The sequence below is a fragment of the Nicotiana attenuata genome, unplaced genomic scaffold (assembly GCF_001879085.1).
Source record: "Nicotiana attenuata strain UT unplaced genomic scaffold, NIATTr2, whole genome shotgun sequence".
Taxonomy (NCBI): Eukaryota; Viridiplantae; Streptophyta; class Magnoliopsida; order Solanales; family Solanaceae; genus Nicotiana; species Nicotiana attenuata.
In genome coordinates this window covers 162,167-182,552 of record NW_017671231.1, presented here as the reverse complement: position 1 = coordinate 182,552, position 20,386 = coordinate 162,167, and the positions used below count along the sequence as shown (strand labels likewise).

Below are 20,386 nucleotides of genomic sequence, written 5' to 3'. Positions count from 1 at the left end.
CCCTTCCACGAGAGTTTGGGAGAATCCTTGTCAGATCATTTTTTAAGGAGGTATTAAATTTACTTGAAATGAAAATGGGATAAAGAAATACCCGTTTAGTTTAAGTGTTCAATTGAGTTTTCGGAACAAGTTTAGGGGACTTTAGGTATTTTTCCTTAAAGAAACCTACATACCAATAAGAAACCACCACATGGATTTGAATTAGGGAAACAAGAATATTACTGCAACTAATCAAACCTTAGAAAAATCAAAACGGCGTACAAGATAGGGAACTTACAATATCCACACATTTGAATTAAGGGTCATCCTTTTTGTGTCAGAAGACTTTCATATACCCCTTTTTAGTTGTCAAAATGTCTCTTTGTGCCTTTCAAATTGTTTTTTGTCCATGTTCTCATTGGACCACCACCATGGCACCATCCAAAGAATTTCTTCTCTCAAACCCTTAAAACGAACGATCCTAATCTTCTTTCTGTACATTCAATAAAGAAGATATTTTTTTCTCCTTAAACAAATAAAAGTTCTCGACAATAAAATGAAAACAATAATTTCCGCAAACTAAAAGGTTTGCTATGGTGAAGACGCTGATAGCTATGAAAAGAGATATTATACCTTAATTTGTGTCCCTTTGTCAGATTAGTTTTGACAAAAAACTCTAGTATTAAACAGGTTGATATAATATAGAGTATCGATCCTGACATCCTCTTTTGTATTCTCTTCTCTCTGAATACTTATCTTTGTCTTTAAAAGATTATTTTACCCGAAAATAAAATCGTCAATTTATACAAATAGAATGTTGAAATATGTAAAAGTCAGTGGTGGTATGGCATCAGATATTCCAACAAGGGATTGAAAAAATGATAAAATGTCACAACTTAAATGGGTTCAAATTGCCTACAACTAAATCATAGCTTGTCTTTACAACTATACTAAAGTTTCGTTGCCACAAGAAGATTCAATAACTTATATATACGCATAAGAATCTTTAATTTTAACTACATGTAATTTTCTCTACATAGGGGATTCAATTGAACCGCTTCAAACTCTCATAAGAGCGTACACAATCCATCATTACATTGAACTTGTTGACATATTTTACATACAAAATACTCTCCTAACTAATTGGAATAATTTTTTTTAGTTATTGGAATATGCCTGCCTTTTCGAACAAATTCAAACAAAATCTCAAAAAAGAGAATTCTTGTATTATTCTACGACAAAAAATCATCGTTCACATGCATCACAGCCCAAAATATGTCGTTTCCTTCATACCCTAAAAGCATGCACGTGAAACCTTCTCTGCATGGGCGCCATATCTCTAATAACCAATAGTAATAAAAAAATAAAATAAAATATCCATGCAAATTCAACTCTATAAATACGTACGCCAAAACCCTATCAAGATAACAAACACTCCTCAACTAGCAAAACCATCTTCAGAAAAAGAACTCACAAGATGTTTTTCCAATCTTTCTTCATCTTCTCCCTTCTCTTCCTCTCCTCTGAAGCCGCCGTCCTCGATTTTTGTGTCGGGGACTTATCAGTCCCCGACGGACCAGGCGGCTACGCCTGCAAAAAACCATCCGCAGTAACTGCGAATGACTTTGTATTTTCTGGCCTAGCCACTCCAGTTAAACTTAACCCTCTCATTAAAGCTGCAGTCACTCCTGCTTTTGCTCCTCAATTTCCAGGACTTAACGGTCTTGGAATTTCAATGGCTAGGCTAGATTTAGCTATAGGTGGTGTTATCCCAATGCATACACACCCTGGAGCATCAGAAGTACTTTATGTTGTAACAGGAGAAATTTGTGCTGGATTTATTTCTTCCTCAGACAACAAAGTTTTTTTCAAGAACCTTAAAAAAGGAGACATTATGGTTTTCCCACAAGGGTTGTTGCATTTCCAGATTAACTCTGGGAAAACTGCAGCTCTAGCTATTGTTTCATTCAGTAGTCCAACTCCAGGTCTTCAAATTACAGATTTCGCTCTCTTTGCTAATGATTTGGCTACTGAAATTGTGCAGGCTACTACGTTCCTTGATGCTGCCACAATCAAGAAGTTGAAGGGTGTCCTTGGCGGCACCAACTAATTACGTTTCAGCAACTTATTTGGGACTGAGGAGTAGTTGTTGTTGTTGTTGGAATAAGTTTCGACACAAATCATTGGGTCTTTAATTTGTTTAGTTTCACTTTAGTATTTTTTGAAAATTTTATGTTTTTGATGTCTTGTATGTTTTGTTTGTGTGTCATGTTTAAGTGTCAATTATCAGAGTTGAATTTTGCTTCTTCTGGACTTTCTAGGACTTTGGTAATTTGTTTTATAAATTCAGTTTAAGTAATTTGTTTTCTTCAGTTGCATTTTGAACGTCGAATTTCTAAATGTAAGTCTCACGAGCACGCAAAAACCAACAATGTAATAGTCTGAAAATACGACATTATTTTCCTCAATCCATAATAGGCAGTAAGAATAAATCTACCACAATTTCTATCTTCATGAGTTAACCTAATATATCTCGCGGACAGAGACATCTAGGATTTCTAAAATATGGGTGCACCACTAAAAAAGCGAGAAAAAGAAGTACTAAGTGGGAATCGAGCCATGTCCCTTGGATAAATAGCTCAACATTCAATCAAGTGCAACGTTCAATCTTTTTGGAGCATGGGGGCGGAGGCGGATGTAGAGTTGTAACACCGGGTTCAATTGAACCCAGTACTTTCGACGCGAACCATAAATTTATGTTTGAAAATTTATTAAAATTGTAACAAATAGTATGTTTGAACCCATAATTTTAAAAATACAATGGGTTCATATGGCAAAAAAACCTTCAGGATTGAACTCATAGAACTTAAATCCTGCATCCGCCTCTGCATGGGGGACCAAAAGGCAATATTTGATCAATTTTACGAAATATATACATAAAATTTCTAGTTTGGCGAAAAGACCATAAGTTCACGTGCACTGTAAATCTAAATCCGCCCCTGCTCGTGTAGTTTCAAGATTTGCGCGTAAAACTGCTCAAGAAGGCAATCTTGATTACCAACTACACAAAGACATTGAAAAGATAGATGAATGTCTTGGGCTAATTAAGTCATTCCAAAAGTGACTTTTAATATGATATGATATTATTCGTTTTAGATTAAATTTGCATGCGGTACAATTTTCCAAAAGACCTCGTACGATGAAAATTTTCACTATAGTTATATTTAGATTTATTAACAACTTCCAATGTAAGATGCTCCCACACCCAACTAACAAAATAGAATAAAAGGTTCTTATCAGAAGCTATCTAAAACCTTATCTTAATGGATGTGTGACAGAAAATAGTTCATGTCTCTAGCACATACAACTCCTTAATTTTGTTTCTTGCGAAAATACCGATATTCTCTTCGCTATAGTAATATCTAGGCTTGTATGTAGTATTTTTTACTTCTTACTCATCCACACGTCTTGTCCTTTACCTTTTTCTGCCTCTCTATTGCATACTTTTGGATAGGTGGATGCGAAATTTTCACCAACAAGATTAAAAAAATAAATATATTAAGACGGGCCCTTTTAAAATTGACCTTATATACATAATGTAATTTTCCAGCGAATATAGCCAGGGAATTTTCATCCCTAAAAATTAAAAATAAACAGACCCTTTAAAAGTTACGACTTACTTAGTTTAATCCTACTAAAAATAATACAGTAAACTAGTATATCTTTATACATGAAAATAATCAATTTGATCATTGTGGTTGGACTCTATTTTGAGGTACTTTTTCCCCGGGATATAAAAAAAAATTCAGAACGACGACTTAAAAAAATGAGAAAAGCACGAGGAGAGGAAGGCTCTCGAAACGACACGAGACTAGAAAAAATATGAGAAGCAGCACTGATGTGTTTTTTAGAACTATTATCTTTGGTCAATTTTATTGGGCAATTTTTTTGGTTTAAAAGGCTATTTTTTATTAATTAAGCTTGCAGTGCAAGGAGCGTCTGCACTTGAGCAGAATTACAATAAGTCGTAGGAAAATACCTATTGGCACTATTGTGCCTTGATACACTTTGACAAGTAGTATGACTAATATTTTGGACGGGCTGATGATGTAAGTTTATGCTGGATTCAGTGTTTGTGAAAGGCACGTCCAACATTGTACAAAAAGTTTGCGATGATCCATACATAGTGGTATTTTTTGTGCTACCCATTCTAATTTTCGTATGGCCCTGCTAATTATCTTCCATAAGTTGCCGCCATATGAAGTGCGGAGGATCTGCAAAAAAGGTGATGGTGCTGCCCGATAAGTCCATTCCAAAATGTGCGAGTTGTTCCGCTACCATATTTTGCTCCCTGTATGTGTGGCTTACTATACGATTACTCAATTGTTGGATCAGGAATCTACAATCAGTTAACAAAGGTGAGTACATTATGGCAGGGGTTTGCAACATAGTTATTACCTATTGTGCGTCCATATGAATTTCCAATGGAGTTAGGCTGTGCATGACTACAATTTACAAATCACGTAGTAATGCCATGAGTTTGATATCTATAACATTAATTGGACAATTGATGATGTCCAGTAAAGCCCATTACCCAATTACCCAAGTTATCTCTGAATACTCCACCAAATCCCGCTTGTAATTTGTTTGTACTGACTGCCCCGTCCGTATTTAATCTAATGTTTCCATATGGGGGTGGGTTCCATTTGACATACATAGGCAAATTGATTCGTTTATGGGTGGTGGCCGAACATCTATTGAATTGGAGAACAGTAGCTACAGATGGATTAACTTCGTTATAATTTAAAGGCCCATGAATAAGGCTTCTAATATTGGTGTTGGGAGCTATCCAATTGTCGGTCCAAAAGCGTACATGGTTACCTCTTGTGATATGCCATTGTAATCCAGTTTGGCAAATCTTCCATCCATTGGTAAGGTGTTTTCATAAGATGGAGGTTCTTTTAATAGGGTGCTTAGGAGTGGTAATGTTTTTAGAGATTAGAAAGGATGCGCAAGGTGTGCGTGGGTGATGAAAAAGCCTCCAAGCTGTACTGGATAATAAGGCATCATTTTTGTCCCTTAGTCTTTAAATGCCCAGTCCGCCTCGTTCCTTTGGAGTAGTTACTCTGTTCCAACTAATTAGGAGTAGTTGTCTTTTCTGAGAGGTAGAGGCCCAAAGAAAGTTTTTTTGATAGCTTTCTAATCTAGAAATTAAGTGTGTGGGAAGTGACATAATTTGCGTTATGTGACTGGGAATTGTATTTAGAGTTGCCTTGATTAAAGTTGTACGCCCAGCCATTGTGAGGTGGTTAGTTTTCCGGTCTGCAAGCCTATTTTTGAAATTATCAATTAAGGATTGAAAATCTCTTTTGGTGGGCTTTGAAGTGAAGATAGGAAAACCCAGGTATTTTTCAAATGATTTACCTTCCATCATATTGAAAGAGGAAAGTATGAAATTCTTATCAGTCGTTAAACAATATTTAGAGAAGTAAACCCTTGATTTTTCAAAATTAATTTTTGACCTGAGTGCAGAGTGAATTGGTCCAGTAAATCAATACTTTTATGACAACTATAAGTGGTTATTTTGGATGCCAAGATAATGTCATCTGCAAAGAATAAGTGTGATATTTGTGGTGCTTTAGCGTTCATGGTAATAGGTTTTCATTGATTGTAATCCACCGCATTGTTTATCCTCCGAAATAACATTTCCATGCACATAATAAAAAGGTATGGTGAGAGCGGGTCACCTTGCCTAATACCTCTAGATGGTGTGAAGAATGTTGTGGGAGATCAACTAAAAAGGATTGCAGTAGAGGTTGTGGAGACACATGACCATAATGAGAGATATTAACTTTGGAGGGAATTTGAAAAAGGTTAATGAATGGCGTATAAAGCTCCATTCCATCCAATCGAAAGCTTTTTCGAGGTCTATTTTTAGAAGCATGCTTGAGCATTTTGATCTAGAATTTCTAAAATGGTTTAATAATTCTTTAACTATTACTGCATTATCTGTCGCCCTTCGATTTTTTTGGAAAGCAGACTGAGTAGGGTGAATAATTTTATGGATAAAAGGTTTAATGCGATTAACAATAATTTTGGTGATTACTTTGTAAAAAGTGTTACATAAACTAATAGGGTGAATGTGGTTCGTAGTTGAAGGGCTCTTTATTTTAGGAATTAAACAAATATATGTCTTGTTTAATTCTATGGAAATCTGGCCTTTTGGAATATATTTTTGCAGAATTGAATTACTGAGTATTTTTTTTAGGTCAGAATTTCTGATAAAATAATGGATGAAGTCCATCAGGTCCAGGAGATTTAAGTGGTTAGAAAGAATGCACAACGTCTATTTTTTCTTGATCAGTCACTGGCATTGATAATGTAGTAGCTTCAACTTGTGATAGTGTATTGCATTTAGTAGGATTGTAGGTCTTGTAGGAAGTTATATGAGAGACTGTGATAATAGTGCGTAATTAGTTGCTGAAGTTGGTCGTTGTTTGAAACCCAATTTCCTGTAGAATCTTTAAGAGCAATTATTCTATTACGGCGCCTTGTTTTTAGGGTAGACAGATGAAAATTTTTGTATTGGATTCCCCTTGGTTAAGCCAATTAATACGCGATTTTAATTTCCAAAAATTTTCTTCAAGGGTGAGAATTTGATTATATTGGTATATAAGATCTTTTTCTAAGTTTTGTAAGAAGTTGCAAGTGGGGTAATTTGGAGATTTTTGAATTCCCGCTAGTCTTGCTTGGATATTATTCTTTTTATAAAAGATATTACCAAAAGAGTCTTTGTTCCATGTTTTGACTAAGGTAGTAAAATTTTCAATAGCCTCTATAAAGGAGGGTTGTTGTTGCAAATTCGATCAAACGATTGAGGAAACTCTTGGTGTGACAGCCACATTGTTTCGAATCCAAAAATATTACTTCCTGGAGGAGTATTTTTATTAAGAGTTAACAATAAAGGACAATGGTCCGAATGAGTTTTGGGTAAACGTTGAACATGTGCTTTGGATAGTTAACCATTCATAATTTGCCACAATACGATCTAGACTTTCGAGTATCATGGTGCCTGTTGGCCCAAGAACAGGTGAAGTTTTGAAGAATGACAAATGAACTCAGTCATGGACCAGGTCCATCATGTGAAGCACAGTCATGATCAACCTACACATGTGAGATACACGTGAAGGAGATAAGTCCCATTGATCAAGCAGCAATATCTCCTGAGCTGATCGAAAAGGTTGCATATTGGATAAGGGGAGAAAGTCTCCTTATATGAAGAGAACACAATCCGGATAAAGATAGTGTTGGAGTTTGAGATCTTCAAGGACTCAACTACGATAGAAGATCAGCAATTGAGTCCCAATCAAACTATGATTACTAACCCATTAAAAGACAGTGATTGTTCTCTTTTTCAGGCATTGCACATACGCAGAAATTAAACAAAATTGAGAGCAAAAGAGCAAGGCAATTTTACAAGCAATTTATGTGTGATTTAAGTGTGCACTCCTGAAGCTACTTGACCGAGATAGAAGAACCAGTTACATTGTGTTTATCTTTTATTCTAGTTCAATTGTAGTAGGTGATTTGAAATTGTACCTTTCAGCTTTCATAGAAGCAACTGTATTAGGTACTTAGAGTGTTCAAGTTATAGCTAACTTGAAGTTATCGCAACAGTTGAGGCTGTGTGCCATAACGGGATTAGAGTTAATCCTTAGGTTTACAAAGAGTTTTTGTAAATGCTGTTTTGGCTCGGTAATTTTAGTGGAAGTTTGGGAAAATCCTACTGAGTAGTAGGTCGTGGTTTTTTTACCTTTTAAGCCAGGTATTTTTCATGTAAAAATCTCTGTGTTCTTTATTTTATTTACTTATTATTCCGCAAACAGTAGAGTTAGTACACCTAGAAGAACCAGGTTCTTCTAGAGCGAAAAATTGGGTATCACACAAATCACCCCCCCCCCCCCCTTGTGTGGCATTGACGTATAAAACATTAGTGCCCCTCCTACATTTATTCGTCCATATATATTTGTTTACCCTAAAGCTTAAGTCTATGAGGTTACAATAGTTAAAACAGTTAAGCATCAAATCTGCTCTAGTGTTATTTAATGCACAACCTCCAAAATTTTCATTCGAGTGTAGAATATCGTCGGAGTCACCCCTACGATCCATGGACTGTTATATGTATTAGCTATACGCATTAAGTTTTTTCATAAAACTTTCCTTGATGATAATAATGTGCTTGCATAGATAGCCGAAAATAAAAAGGGTGGACCTTGTGGACATACCTGGACCATGCAGTGTATCTCCTAATTTGTGACGATGATTTCAGTTACATTAACTAGATTGTCATTCCATAAAACTACTATACCCTCGCATGTCCCTCAGCTAGTGCTTGTGAGAGGTGGGAGAAGTCAAAATCTTCCTTAAGTAGGTTATGCTCCAGTAGGTGTGTTTCTAGGAGAACTACTAATGGTGGTTGGTAATAGTTTAGCATGGAACGAAAGTTCCTTCGAAATTCTGGTGATTGGGCAACTTACAATTCCATATGACAAAATTTATGGATCTACTACGTTGAGGTGGTTGTGGTGGTATTGTTTCCCGCTCCACCAGTACTGGATTCTCCTCATTGGTTGGCTGAGTCACCTCCCTGAGTGTTGGTGTGATTACCACTAAAAACTTCCCTGCTTCTGAATTCACTGTTGTCCTCAGTTTGATTAGGCACTTGGTCACTTCTGGTGGACAGTTGAGTAACATTTTTTTTCGTATTCCTTGAGGACGGAGATATGGCATGCCCCTAGCCACACTGGTCCCATTCTTATTTTCCTCATTTCTGCCATGACTGCTACTATTTCCTGTGGTATTAGTATTTTTTTATCTTCTGGGCTTGGAGGTTGTGCGCTCATTGAGGTTGATGATGGAGTTAGTCATTCGAATGGGCTCATTGGTGACATTGGCATCATTGGAGATATGTGTGTGTATTCGTGTATCCAAGGGATCTAGGATTGGGCCTGTGGGTAAAAAGGTAGTTCCGGCATAGGTGAGAGGATTGAAGTGGTTCTGGAAGTGAGGAAAAGGGCTCCACCATGTGGTGGTTGTGTTCATGGTTGTCGTCGCCCAGTGGTACTGACCATAGTATGTCATGCCTGTTGTCATGCCCTCGGTTACTATTTGGGCCAAATCATGTGGGTTTTGGAGGGGAACTATCACCTCTTGGTTGTTTACTATCATGGAGAAGGTGAGTGCATGGTTTTGCAAACCCATTTCCAGCCATGATTGAGGTGGTTGGAAGGGATTGGTTGCTTGTGATGTGTAAATCACTGGGTAAGTTGTGGGGGGTGGTGTATTTTGTTGCATGGTCGCTGGGGTGAGGAATTGGGTTGAGTTGCCTGAATGGAAGTTGAGATGGTCGTTGGTGGTGAGTTCTCAGAGGAAATGTTGGTGCATGGTGTCTTTGCATGGTTATAGTTTGATATAGATGTTATGGATGAGTAGAGAGTTGCGTGTGGTTTAGTTTTGTTAATGATGTCTTGTCAGTATTTGTAATGGTAGTAGAGGGTAATTGAGGTGGTTTTGTTGGTGTAGGAGAAGGGGTTTCTTGTACAGCGGGCTTGTCACATGGGCTATGGATCAATTGGGTAGTTTGCATGGAGAGTGGGGTGGCAGTGATGTGTATTGAGTTAGGCTTAGGATTGATTGGTAAGGGTTCAAGATTGCATTGCGTAATTGTGTGTGGGCTTATACTAAGGTTTGGAGAGTGGATGTTAGTTGTTATTTGATTGGCAGTTGTGGGAGGTGCTGCCAACGTGGCGTATGAAGTTGAAGGATTCGTGTCACTAGGTTTATTATTCATTGTAGAAGAGTGTGATGTAGGGTAATTGAGTAGGTTATTTTCTAGAGATGGTAAGGGTAATTGGGGTGGTGACTGGGTAGACTCGTCGGATATATCCATTTCATATGGTTGGGGCCGTTTTGTAGATTTGGGCTTGTACTTTGATCCATTAGGTCATTATTTTAATAGCTCATAACTATTTTTTATTGCTAGTAGATTTTTAGCAGTTAATTGCTGAGGTAATACAGTAAGTAAGTGATTAGTGTGAGCATTAGGAGAGTGCGTACCTGTATGATCTTCTTTAGTCACCTGCATATGTGAGTTTCGTAGTAGGTGTCCTTTGGGGGGACTCGCTGAAGTTGAAGGAGTTGTATCCTTAGTGCTTGAAATTGATGTATGTTTCTGCAACATGGATTTTGGAGGCCGTTTAGGGAATATAACTGTCTTCCATTCTGAATCTGAATCTTGTATCTCCTTTCTATCATTTTCCTTAGACAATGAATTGGTGTTTAATTGTTGTCTTGTAGCTGTTAAGGTGTGATTGTTGGGGCAATTTGTAGTAGTATGGCCAATTCTTTTGCAACGGATGCATAGCATATTAAGTCCTTCATAAAGGATTTGCTGGCGATGTGTTCCAATGAATACATGAGACTTTAGGGGGCTTTCAAGGGGTACTTCGATACATATTCGAGCATAGCGTCCTCTAGTCGTAGACGACGTGCATGTGTCAATTTTTAGGACTTTACCTAGTATATTTTCCACTTTTTGTAGGATGTCAACATCATAGAACTCAGTGGGCAGCTCTGGTAATTGAGACCAGATGGTAGTGTAAGTATGTTTTACACTAGATCCTAGAAACTTAGGTTCCCATCGTCTCACTGAGAGGAAATGATTTAACACAAACCACGGACCCTCATGTAATGTCTTATTCATATTTTCTTCCTTTCGATATTTAGTGAGGAAGAACTCGTTCCCTAGATCAATGAGGGACAGAGATTCCGTGGGTTCCATAGAGTTTGTAATTTTTGTTTGAGAGCTAAGTGACCCACTTTGCGGCCAAACACTTTAACTATAAGTGAATATTTTCAAGGAGAGTAAAGCCTTGCTTTGTCTTCTGTGGAGAGTGGAATGAAATTATCTGGAGTTGGGTCCTCCAGTGTTTCAGCTGACATGTCAAGATAGTATTGGGTTTTGGAATTGGTTGGTATTGACGTATTGTGTTTATTTAGTAGTGTTTGCATGAAGGATGGATTTTGTTGGGTAGTGATTGGGTCATCAATGTTCATTGAACTTAGATCAGGTGGATCAGTGCTGGGAGCAGGTGGATTGTTAGTCATTGTTTCAATAGTTTCAAGGAGCTAGAAGAAGGAAGGGGTAGTGAATTTTCAGTGAGAAGTTGGAGTTTCTCTCTCATTGAGTTTTTCTCGACCCTCCTTATCTTCAACATATTCATTATTGGTCAATTACCTAACGATCCATGTCGTGTATATTTGCCAGGGTCATTTGGCCAAAGAATAGTAAATGTGTATTACACTTAATGCTAAAACTCTCAACTAGATATCACTATACTACTCTCAACAGGTATATTTAATATTCCCTCCATCCCACAATCGTTACTCCCTCTGTGTCATATTATCTGTCGTGTTTCTCTTTCGCACGCCCCTTAAGAAAATATTAAATAGAAAAGGGTTTTGACTATTTTACCTTATTTATGTCATAAGATATAATTTTGTTTACCCTCAAAATCAGATAACAACTGAATTTATATGTGGTTTTAAGGATATGTGGGTTAATTTGACACGAAACGGTAAATTGAATTATAAATAAAGCGAACAACAATAAAGTAAATTCAAACTCTATGACTTGAACAGTTATAGCCGTGAAAAGTAAGTCTCGCTCAAACTGGATGTAATTCAAATGATATCAGATACAGAAAACAATAGCTTGCAAGAAGAAAATTATATTATAATGCTTTGAGATTCGTGTTACCGTATATTTTACAAATAATTAGACCCCCTTTATATAGTACAGGGATCCTACTTTAGGTACAATTCTATAAAAGGTAAAAAATCTCATGAATTTCTAATTAACCGGTTTCTCATTGATACATGCCGAGATTCCCGTCGTGATATCCGACCGGTTACGGATATTTTGGTCTTCCGCTATCTGGTCCGACAACGTTTCCTCAAGCTCATTCAGAGTCAGGGTCGATTCTGGGGTCATGGACTCGGTAATCTCGAAGACGGGTGTTCTAACCCCGTACCCTGGTTCGATGGAACTCGGGGTCGATCTTCAATTCATTACGTTTTAAGCCCGATCTGTCATGCAATAGATGAGCCCGATTTTGACCGTATACAGATAGTCCACTCGTTTTTCGGAGTGTAAATGACAAGAAACGATATGAGCCCCTGATCCTCGTCTCGATACTTTGCGGCAGAAAAGACAAAAATGGACGAAGCGTCTACTCAGTCACGTCTTAATGGCATTAAATGTTCGTCAGTTGCTGGTCAGCCACTACAGGCTTTGAACCGTCGTTCGAAACCTATAAATATACCCTCCTTCATTCATTCAAACTTTACGTCCAATCTTTTCCTACTCTTGTTCTTAAATAATATTTGCATTTTCTAGTACTTGTACCTATATTTCTTGAGAGTTTTGTAAGAATCCTCGCTTATTTTCACTCCACATCGTCAAGTGTACCCTTTTTACTTCCCCTCCTTCATCTTTTACCCTTTATTTGAAAAGGATATGGCGAAGACTTCTAAGAAAGTTCCTCAAAAAGAAACTGCTTCTTCATTATGGCTGTCCAGCGAGGAACCAACGGTGGAACCTCCTCTTGAAGCGTTTATTCCTGGCGGGTGCTCGGTGACCGCCGACATCAAAGTTGAAAAACCTTCACCCGTTCCGGGCCGGGGTGAGGTATCGAGATATATTTGCTCGTTCACCAAAGAGACCATCCCTACAGTCATAAAGGACTGCAAATGGGCCGAAAAAGATGTGGTGGTCCCCGGCCCCGAAGAAGGTATCACTACCCACGTTAAGGGATACTTAAGTGTTTACCCTTATCCCTTTACGTTGGCTCCGTTGGATCCGGTGATCATCCAATTCTGTAAAAATTACGAGGTGTGCCTTGGTCAGATCCACTCTTCATTCTGAAGGATAGTCATTCTTCTCTGGTTATTCGTGAGCAAGATTGACGGATGCCCATTCACCGTTGACCATTCACCGTTGACCATCTGATGTGCCTATACAGTCCCCGATTCTTCTGGGAAGGACTGATTAAACTTGCATGCCGGGCCTCTAAAGCCTCGTTCTCGAGAATCGATGAAGATCAAGACCGAGGTTGGCTAAGCCGATTTGTCCAAGTGAGGACCTCGAACCTGATCCTGGCCAAGGACATGCCGTTCCCCAAGGAGTGGAACACAAAACGTAAGTAAAGTTTCATTTTTTCCAGAATTTTGATTTTACTCTCCGTTTCTCCTTTCTTATCGATGTTCGGTGTCGATGCAGCTATTGCTTGGGTTCCATGCGATTCCTCGACTCAAGGAATGGGTTAAGTACATTGTCTCACAAAAAACATATTCTGAGCGTGCATGGCGCGAACTTTCGAAGGGCCGGTAGGAGGCCCGTTCTCACGAAGAGATTACTTTCTTAAGTGAGCAACACTTGGGTCCTCTTTGTGCTGTTGAGTTCTTAGTTATTTTTTTTTTCTTTGCAGGTCTTTCCAAGGATGTCGCCATGAGGCCTCAATCTGGTGACGAGGATAGGCCCATCAAGTCCCCTGCTCCGAGGCAGGAGAAAAAGAAGAGAAAGGCTCCGAGTTCTCCGAACTCGAAGAAGAAAAAACTGAAAAAGGAGGCTGGTGCGCAAATCCAAGGAAAGCACCAGCGCCCGAGAGCTCCCATCGGGCTCAATCCACCAGCTGAGGGATGATTCCGAAGAAGAAAAAGAAGCTTCCCAATTGGTGGCCCGCGTGCGAGGCAACACCGAACTACCTCAAACTAGGGGGGGCCGATGAGGAGGCAGTTACCGAGGCCTCCAAACCAGAAAGAGGCGAGGACGATTTGCCCCAAGTTGAGGAGGACGACAAAGAGACTGCGGCTAATGCTCCTCGGGCAGAGGATAATGCCCCGAAGGATGCACTTGGAGTGATAGATCTTTCTGTGTCGCTCTCGTTTACCGACTCCATGATTAACGATGCTCAGAGGCTAAAAGAACGCCCAAATGAGGGGCCCCAAGGGGTGGTAGACCAGTTTCACAACTTCTTTGAAGGTTTAGACTCTACCGCCTCGAAAGACGTCATCGGGTTGGGTGATTTACCGGTACCAAAGAAGAGTCCGTCTTCGGGAACCAGCGGGCCTTTTTCGAGCCCGAAACTAGTAAACTGGTTCCCAGCTCCGAGTGTAGATCCTGACCGAAAGCGGTCGATCATTATGTCTATTCTAGAGGATGCTCGGGTACTCTCTGCCCCCGTGGGGGTTGCAAGTTATCTTTCGTTCCTGGTAACTGAAGAGGATCAAGTAAAGATGAATGAGGTAGAAGCGCCCTGCCTGTTCAACGAGGCCCAATAGGATTTAAACCGGGTAACTTCGAATGCCTCTTGACGAATTTTGTTATGTACTTAGATTAAGTCATAAATGACTTTAACTTTTTTCTTTGTGTTTGTAGGCCTCGGTGCTCCATCACGAGACTTTTCTTCGATATCGAGAAGAGTTAAACCATGAGGCCGAGACCCGAGAGCTCATTGAGAAGAGGGATGCTTACAAACTTCTTAGTAAGCAACATGAGGGTAAGGTCAAGAAACTTCAAGCTGAGTTGGAGGTGACTCGGAAGGAGCATGCCGACCTGGTCGAGCAGGTAAGAAAGTTTTTTGAGGTTAGTGACGATGAGTCGGATAGGGTGGAAAAGGTCTGCACTCGCAGGTCCAACAGAAGCTTGACCAAATCAAACAGCTCCAAGCAGACGTGGATGCGGTAAAGGCCGAGGCCGAAGAATGAAAAAAGAACATGGACCGCTTGGCCTCACAAAAAGAGACCGCCCGAGCACAACTAGCTTTGGCTGAGGTTCAGCTTCGGTCTTCAAAGGAGAAGTCTTCGGCAGGACAAGAAGATCGAGGAGCTCCAGTCCCGGCTGAATTTGGCCGTCTCTGATTGGGAAAATCTAGCCAAGGACCTCGAAACAGTCAAGTCGGAGGCCAAGGCAATTAAAGTTGATGTCGAGGAGATGGTGGCCGTTTTTAAGGTTGATGCCGGGGCGGCTCAGGTTCGGGAAAAGGACATCATTGAGCATGCTAAGTGGCAATCTCGAAGGGAGTCCCTTGAGTAAATTCATGCTCGGGGTTTTGACTTATCGGCCGAGATCGAGAGTGTCAAAGAGCTCGAAGACGAAGCCAAAAAACTAGCCTATCCCGAAGACGATGAGGAGTCCGAAGATTTGGGCGAGTCCGAGGGTGGCGGAGATCCCGAAGGTGATGATGTTGCCCTCGACGAAGACTAGGCCACTTAGGCCTTTAGATGTTTTTGTTTTTGTATTTTTATTGAGGCCGCTCGGCCTTTGTAAAAAATTTCATTGGGTTGTTTGGCCCTTGTAAAAAGAATTTTTGATTATGAATATAAGGCTTTTTCCCTTCAACAGCTTTCGATTTTTCACTTTGCCTTATGTACTTTTATTTTCAAAGATCTAAATGCCTTAGCAAGAAATAGTTAGGTTTTGTTCAGAGACTCGAAGAAACCTTGCCTTCAACTTTATTTCATTTTAAGGCATTGTGGGGGTTCGGTGTGACCGAAGGTTTTCTTTCCCCCAAGTACTTAGACTTTTTTCTTAAGTCACAGTCTGCCGAGGGTAGCCTTTAGAACCAGTTTAGAAATTTTAAGGCCTTGTTGTCTTTGTTACGGGTCCTCGAAAGTTTTCAAGCCATTTTAATTTTGCCGTGGCCTTTTTAGTTTGGGTGACGCCCAGTGGGCTGGTCGCCCCGAGTTATCCGAGCTTGCCTAGGATAACAGTCCCCGAGTGGAGATGGCTGTGGCCTTTAAGATTCGGGCGTTGCCTGATAGGTCTTGTTGCCCCAAGCTCCGATAGCCGGGACCATCAGAGTTAGTTTTCGGACGGTAGTCCCCGAGCGAGAGTGATTGTTCATACTTGGATTACGGTGGCCCTTAGGCTCGATACCTTTAGGGGATCGGATGTAGGAAATTCCTTGAGAAGTGCGAGAAAAAATTTTAAAAAGACAAAATATTTATCCGCAAGATAGAGACTTCTTTTTATTCTTATTTAAAATAGTTATTCATGTGTACATGCTTTGTGCTAGGGCTCGAGCAATCTATACGGGCACGGTTTGTTTGACCGTTTGGCCCTTACAATAAGTCCTACCTATTGAGACTTTTCCATCACGAAGTTTCTTTCCTTGCTAAAGTCGATATCCGAGGGTAATGCCCCCAGTATTCGAGGTTGTCATAGAGAGAAGCCTCGGATACTGTTGATCCGATCCTTAATAATGATTCATGACCAGCCTTCTATTCTAAGTTAGTACGATCCACTTTTGTCTCGTTAAAAACCTTTCCGGAAAACCCATTTAGGATAAAACCAATTCAAGGGAAAAAGAGTGCAATGCGTGCTTTCAAACCTAAAAATTTGTACCACTTCTTATTGGTTACTTTCAAGTGTTAGTTCAAAAATAAGTAAAAGGGAAATGAATGGGGTCGTACCTTAGCAGTAGTATCGCTTCAAGTGAGTTATGTTCCAGTTATTCGGTAGCCTTTCACCGTTCATTGCCCCGAGTTTGTACGATCCTTTTCCAGCGATCTCGAGAATTTGGTCTGTCCTTCCCAGTTCGGCCCCAACTTCCCTTCGTTTGGGTTCCAGGTGTTTAGTGTGACCTTCCTTAGTACTAAGTACCCGATATTGAAGTGTCAAAGGTTGGCCCTTCGATTGTAATAGCTCTCGATTCACTATTTTTGGGCAGCCAACCGGACGAGGGTGGCTTCGCGCTTTTCATCTAATAGCTCCAGGCTCGTACTCATGGCCTCATCATTCGATTCCTTTGTTGCATATCAAAATCTGATACTTGGTTCATCGACTTCGATCGGTATTAGAGCTTCGGCGCCATAAACCAGCAATAACGGGGTGGCCCCGGTACTGTACTTTGAGGTCGTACGGTATGCCCTTAGGACTTCGAGTAGGATTTCCTTCCATTTTCCTTTGGCATTGGTTAACCTCTTTTTGAGGTTTTGGAGTATAGTTTTGTTGGTCGATTCTGCTTGTCCGTCCCCACTAGGGTGATAAGGCGTTGACAGGATCCTTTTGATTTTATGGTCCTAGAGAAATTTGGTCACTTTGCTGCCGATAAATTATTTCCCGTTGTCACATACGATTTCGGACAGCATTCTGAACCGCCATATGATGTGGTCCCGAATGAAGTTGATGACTTCCTTCTCCCTTCCTTCTCATACGCCGGGTGCCCAAGGAAGAGGATCAACGATGTACATTCCCCACTTCATGAATGGCCATGGTGACAAGACCGAATGCAGCAGCTCCCTGGGTTGGTGAATCATCGAAGCATGTCTTTGGCATTCATCACATTTTTGTACGAACTCCTTCGCGTCTCTTTCCATGTCGTCTAGTAATATCCGGCTTTGATTACCTTTCGAACCAATGATTCGGCGCCTGAATCATTTATGCAGGTGCCCTCGTAGACTTCCCACAGAACGTACTCAGTATCTCCTAGTCCCAGACATATTGCTAGTGGGCCATCGAACATTCTTCTGAACAAGGTTCCGTCTTTGGAAAAGCTGAATCGGGCTGCCTTTGTGCGCAGGGTCCTCGATTCTTTTGGATCTGAGGGCAGTTTCCCGGTCTTCAAATATTCTACATATTTTTTTCTCCAATCACAAGTCAAGCTTGTAGAGTTTATTTCGGTGTGACCTTCTTCCACTATCGATCTCATGAGTTGTACGGCTGCCCCCGAGTTGAGCTCGTCATCTTCGACCGACGACCTTAAGTTCGCAAGAGCATCAGCCTCGCTATTTTGATCCCGAGGTACGTGCTGCAAAGTCCACTCTTTGAACCGGTGTAATGTTACCTACAACTTATCTAGGTACCTTTGCATTCGTTCTTCTCTAACTTCAAATGTCCCATTAACTTGGTTCACCACAAGGAGGGAGTCGCACTTGGCTTCGATCACCTCTTCCCCCAAGCTTTTGGCTAGTTCGAGACCTGCAATCATGGCTTCATATTCGGCCTCGTTGTTAGTCAATTTCACAGTTCTAATAGATTGTCTAACTACATTGCCTGTGGGTGGCTTCAATACGATGCCAAGTCAGGACCCTTTTGCGTTCGAGGCGCCATCTATAAAGAGGGTCCAAATTCCCGAAGACGTCCCCGAGCTTACCAACATCTCTCTTTCGACCTCAGGTATTAGGGTCGGCATAAAGTAGACCACGAAATCTGCCAAAATTTGAGATTTAATGGCCGTTTGGGGTCGATACTCAATATCGTACCCGCTGATTTCCACGGCCCATTTGGACGATCGTCCCGAGAGTTCGGGTTATGCATTATATTTTGCAATGGGTAAGTAGTCACAACACATATAGGATGGCACTCAAAATATGGTTTCAGTTTCCTAAAGGCACATAACAAAGCGAGCGCCAATTTTTCTAAGTGAGGGTATCTAGTTTCGGCCTCACCTAGGGTCCTGCTAACATAGCAAATTGGAAATTGTGTACCTTGCTCATCCCGAACCAGGACTCCACATACCTCTATCTCCGATACTGCCAAGTACATGTATAGTTGTTCGTCTGCCTTTGGGGTGTAAGCCAGTGGTGGGCTCGATAGGTATCGCTTGAGTTCTTCTAAGGCCCATTGGCATTCCGGGGTCCATGAAAAGTTGTTTTTCTTCTTCAGCAGCGAGAAAAATCGGTGGCTCTTAGCGGAAGACCTCGAGATGAATCTCCCCAGGGCGGCAATGAACCCGATTAGCCTTTGCACGGCCTTCACGTTATCCACCACTATGATATCCTCGATAGTTTTGATTTTGTCGGGGTTGATCTCGATTCCCCAGTTGGATACCATGAACCCGACTCTGAACGCACATTTCTCTGGATTCAGCTTCATATTGTATTTCTTCAATATGCTGAAGGTTTCCTGCAAATGCTTTAAATGGTCCTCTGCTCGTAGGGATTTAACCAATATATCATCAATGTAAACTTTCATGGATTTCCCTATTTGTTCTTTTAACATTCGGTTTACTAGGCGTTGATAAGTGGCACCGACGTTTTTTAATCTGAATGGCATTATGTTATAGCAGTATGTGTCGTACTTAGTGATGAAGGAGGTTTTTTCCTGATCATCTTGGTTCATCCGTATTTGGTTGTACCCAGAATAGGCGTCGAGAAAACTGAGGATCTCGTGGACGGCCATAGCATCGATCATGCGATCGATATTGGGCAAAGGGAAAGAGTCATTGGGACATGCTTTATTTAAATCCTTATAGTCTACATTCTTAATTTGTTCCCCTTATTAGGGGTTACCACTACGTTTGCTAACCATTCTGGTATTTCACCTCCCGAATGGACCCTATTTTAAGGAGTTTAGATACCCCGTCTTTGATGAAAGCATGTTTGATCTCGGACCGCGTGGAATTTCAAGTCTAGGCTTAGCTTGTGAGTGGTAATCTCCGGTGGGATTCCTTCCATATCAAAATGGGACCAAGCGAAACAATCTATGTTAGCTATAAGAAATTGAATGAGTTTTTTCCTGAGCTCGGCGGTTAACCCCATACCCAGGTATACCTTCCGATTGGGTAGACGTTCGATCAATGTGACTTGTTCCAGCTCCACAACGGTTGATTTGGTGGCGTCGGAATCGTCGGGGACTATAAAAGATCTGGGAACCCCGTAATTATCGTCTTCATCGGTCCCCTATTTATCTGATTGGGTCGTGGCTGGTATCGATAATTGCTATTTAGCTTCCTGCTTTGTATCCGAACTCAGTTCCTTTGATGTCGCCAGTGTTGATACCGGAATCACTTTTTCGAATGCATATATTTCCTTTGCGGCCGGTTGCTCCTCGTAGATCATTTTAATCCCTGCTGGCGTTGGGAATTTTAATACGTGGTGAAGAGTCGAGGGCATTGCCCTCATGTTGTGGATCCACGGCCTCCCGAACAGGGCTTGTACCTCATGTCCCCCTTAATCGCATAAAACTTTGTTTCCTGGATGGTCCCGACGGCGTTTACTGGTAATATTATTTCTCCCTTAGTAGTTTCACATGCCATGTTGAATCCATTTAGCACTCGGGCTGCAGGCACGATTTGGTTTTGTAGGCCGAGTTGTTCTACGACCCTCGATCGAATGATATTGGCCGAGCTACCTGGATCAATTAACACACGTTTAACTCGAGATTTATTCATGAGTACAGATATTACCAGTGCATTGTTGTCGGGCTGCACGATTCCTTCTGTGTCCTCGTCGCTGAAAGACAATGTTCCTTCTGGTATGTAATCTCGAATCCGTTTTTCCCTTGTGATGGATACTTTGGTGTGCTTTCACATCGGACCTTGAGGAACATCGACCCTCTGATGAT

General features: G+C 40.8%; 1 protein-coding gene across 1 annotated transcript; it reads left to right on the top strand.

Annotated features, from left to right (window-relative positions):
- Positions 1-1,391: 1,391 nt before the first annotated feature.
- On the top strand, positions 1,392-2,334 carry LOC109206873 (auxin-binding protein ABP19a-like). The gene has a single exon (XM_019369734.1). It carries the CDS (start codon positions 1,457-1,459, stop codon positions 2,087-2,089), a length of 633 nt encoding a protein of 210 aa, XP_019225279.1. The 5' UTR covers positions 1,392-1,456; the 3' UTR covers positions 2,090-2,334.
- The last annotated feature ends 18,052 nt before the right edge of the window (positions 2,335-20,386 follow it).

Bases quoted from the DNA above. Each gene is read 5' to 3' on its own strand.
- LOC109206873 (XM_019369734.1), top strand. From the start codon at position 1,457: ATGTTTTTCCAATCTTTCTTCATCTTCTCCCTTCTCTTCCTCTCCTCT.